General features: G+C 31.5%; 1 protein-coding gene across 1 annotated transcript in view; it reads right to left on the bottom strand.

Moving 5' to 3' along the window:
• Window positions 1-655: 655 nt before the first annotated feature.
• Window positions 656-3,152, bottom strand: part of LOC121864255 (pyruvate dehydrogenase protein X component, mitochondrial-like) — a 34,360-nt gene continuing 31,863 nt past the window's right edge. The window contains exon 9 of the mRNA XM_042363333.1: window positions 656-1,035. Within this exon, the coding sequence (XP_042219267.1) occupies window positions 857-1,035 (179 nt within the window). The 3' untranslated portion in view covers window positions 656-856. The remainder of the gene's footprint in view (window positions 1,036-3,152) is intronic.

The following is a 3,152-nucleotide window of genomic DNA, read 5'->3' as shown; positions in this document are numbered from 1 at the left end:
TAATTGCCTCAAATTTTGTGTGAAACAAGTTCAGCATTACAGAAAGCATATCTTATAAATGTAATGATAGCTGTTAAGGATACCTGAATAGCTACTACTCATTTCTAATTAGTATTTGGGTAAGTTAATAATAAAAAAGTATTCTATACTATTCAATAATTTATTTGGCAAGCTTTGCTGTATATACAAAAGAAATCTACAAATAATTAATGAATGAGAGTATAGATGAGTAATACTAATTAATGTCTGGGAATATATTAAAACGACTATTTATGGTGAAATATTGTGGCACAGTATCATTGTTTCATACTTAGAAAATTTTTAAATATCAATGTACTACTGTCAATGTTTACTTATTTACATAGTGATTAGTGTTCCAGTATACTGCATATTTAAATGCTATGCATTAGAATTTCAAAGAATTGCGATGCAACTTTGCTTTTTCTGACAGTAGTGAGAGTTGCACTGTACAGTAATTTAATTTTTGAATTACAGTACAGAACTGTATCTAATGAAATGTACAGTCTCGTTCAAAATTCTTTGAACACTGCTGGAGACAGCTGGCAACTCAAGGCCATTTGTTTACTATATTACGTAGTATAATATAATACGAAACAACAAAGCCCAATCATTAATTAAGCAATGGGGAACTAAGTAACCAATCACTGATCACTTTTACTGTATTCATAATTTTTACTACGTACTATAGTAAACAAACGGCCTCGAATTGCCAGCTGTCTCCATCAGTGTTCGAAGAATCTTCATTGAGACTGTATAGTAAAGTATATCGCAGATAGTTTTTTTTAATGAGAAATATATTTCCTGAATGTACCAACAGAAAAGTAATTAAAAACATTTATAACAGTGCCGCCAGGGGATGATTAACTGAAGTGTTTGTCCCAAGTATCATGGTGGTAGGATCCTCCAAAAGTTGCTTCAGTGTATCCAAAAAGATAGCTGCTATGTTATCATCAATACCAGCACGGTCATAAGAAAGAGTAGCACTCATATATGTCACAGGTGAGCCAGATTCATCTGAAATGAGAGATACTCATGACCATTTGGTAACCATCACATAATTTTAAAGGATTCTATTTTGTGACCGAGACAATAGAATACAGTACAGTATACAGTAAAAATGTAAACCAAAGCATATCCTAATAACGTTAAGGGAAAAAAATATATATATATATACAGTATTACCCCGCCTAACGCGGTTTCACTTAACGCGTTTTATCATATACGCGGTGCCTCGCCAGAGCTGAACTTTCACTTAACACGGATTTTTTCCACATATACGCGGTGAGTGTCCGGCTGGAGACGCTATTTTTAGATTTGCCCCACCCGCCACCCTGCCTGACTGCCTGTTTTAGCTCATAAAATTCATGCAAATTACCCGGCCAGAATATAATTTACATTGCTGGAATTCTTATAATTTGGTGATCATTTTGAATATAAACATCATATATTTTGCATTAGACATACAAATTTTAGATAAAAATTTTTCTCAGAGTAACTATGTTATCTTTTGTGCAAAATATATGACATTTATATTCAAAATATTCCTGGTCTTACAAGGAATCCAGCAATGTCAATTGTATTATCCTAACTTTAGTTTGAGGTATTATTTATTAAAATTTAGTGGTTTTCCCCCAAAAATTTCTCTGAGAGGGAAGAGCCGGCAGTGTAGTGTGAGAGGGGGAGGGAGTTGAGTCCATTATTTGAATGGACATTAACTTGGCGACTGTATTTCTCTATTTCTCTTAAGTATTAATTGTGTGCATGTCCCATCATAAAATTAAGATGTTATTTTACTACAACATAGGTATGTGCCTTCAAAAAGTGGAGTTTGGGGGTCGGGCCGGTTTCTATTGGAATTAATCCCATATGTTCTGTTGTTCACTTAACGCGGATTTCACTTAACGCGGGACCCTCTGGGTTCAATTGACCGTGTTAAGTGGGGTACAACTGTATATATAATATATATATATATATATATATATATATATATATATATATATATATATATATATATATATATATATTATATATATATATATATATATATTATATATATATATATATATATATATATATATATATATATATATATATATTATAATATATATATATATATATATATATTATATATATATATATATATATATATATATATATATTATATATATAAAAAAAAAAAAAAAAAAAAAAAAACATACATACATACATACATATACATACAACACATATAACACATATACACACACACACAACACACACAACACAACATAACACACACATACACACACACACATAACACAACAAACACATACACATATATATATTATAATATATATATATATATATATATATATATATATATATATATATATATATATATATATATATATATATATGGTGATTTTTTTATTTATTGAAATTTCTAGGACAATCTGACTTTTGTAAGAAAATTACACTTACAAACTATGCACCACAAAACTGAATGTTATCATTCCTGAAACTTATTTGCACTATGGAATAAGCCCAACAAATGCCAACTCAATGCTAATGAATCTTACATTCAATAAGCAAATTTTGTAAAACTAATTTACTGGTTGGTTTTGAGCCAAAGATTATCCATGGATACAGGAACGTGGAACCCTTCAAAAGTAATTGCTCTATACCAGTGGTTCTTAACCTTACTACCACGCCTCTAGGAATTGGTCCTTCCCTCCACGCCCCTTGCATCTATGAATAAAATTCCGTCCCAGATTTTTAAAGAAAATGAAAAATATTGTGTTTTTAGTCTTTTATTGAGTATAAATTAGTGAGATACTTGACACTGCTTCTAGCTACTATAATCTTGAATGCGTGGTTGAATGCCAGAGAGTGCACAACGTAAATCCCTTCAACGTTCAGCCGGGTTTCTGTATTTTTTAGGTAAATATAACAACTGGGATAAAACATACCTCAACAGCCCTAACTGAATAAATGTGAGAGAAGAGGAATTATTGCCACGGACATGTGCAGAAGATCAGAGAGAATGGGCTCACCAGTCACCAACTAGCAGTATACAGGTCCAGGACAAGTTAACACCCCATGGGAGAGAATGTCTGGCCTGTGCAATACGCAACTGAACGAAGTACACTGAT

This window comes from Homarus americanus, unplaced genomic scaffold (assembly GCF_018991925.1).
Source record: "Homarus americanus isolate GMGI-L3 unplaced genomic scaffold, GMGI_Hamer_2.0 scaffold26351, whole genome shotgun sequence".
NCBI lineage: Eukaryota > Metazoa > Arthropoda > Malacostraca > Decapoda > Nephropidae > Homarus > Homarus americanus.
This window is presented reverse-complemented; position numbering and strand designations above follow the sequence as displayed.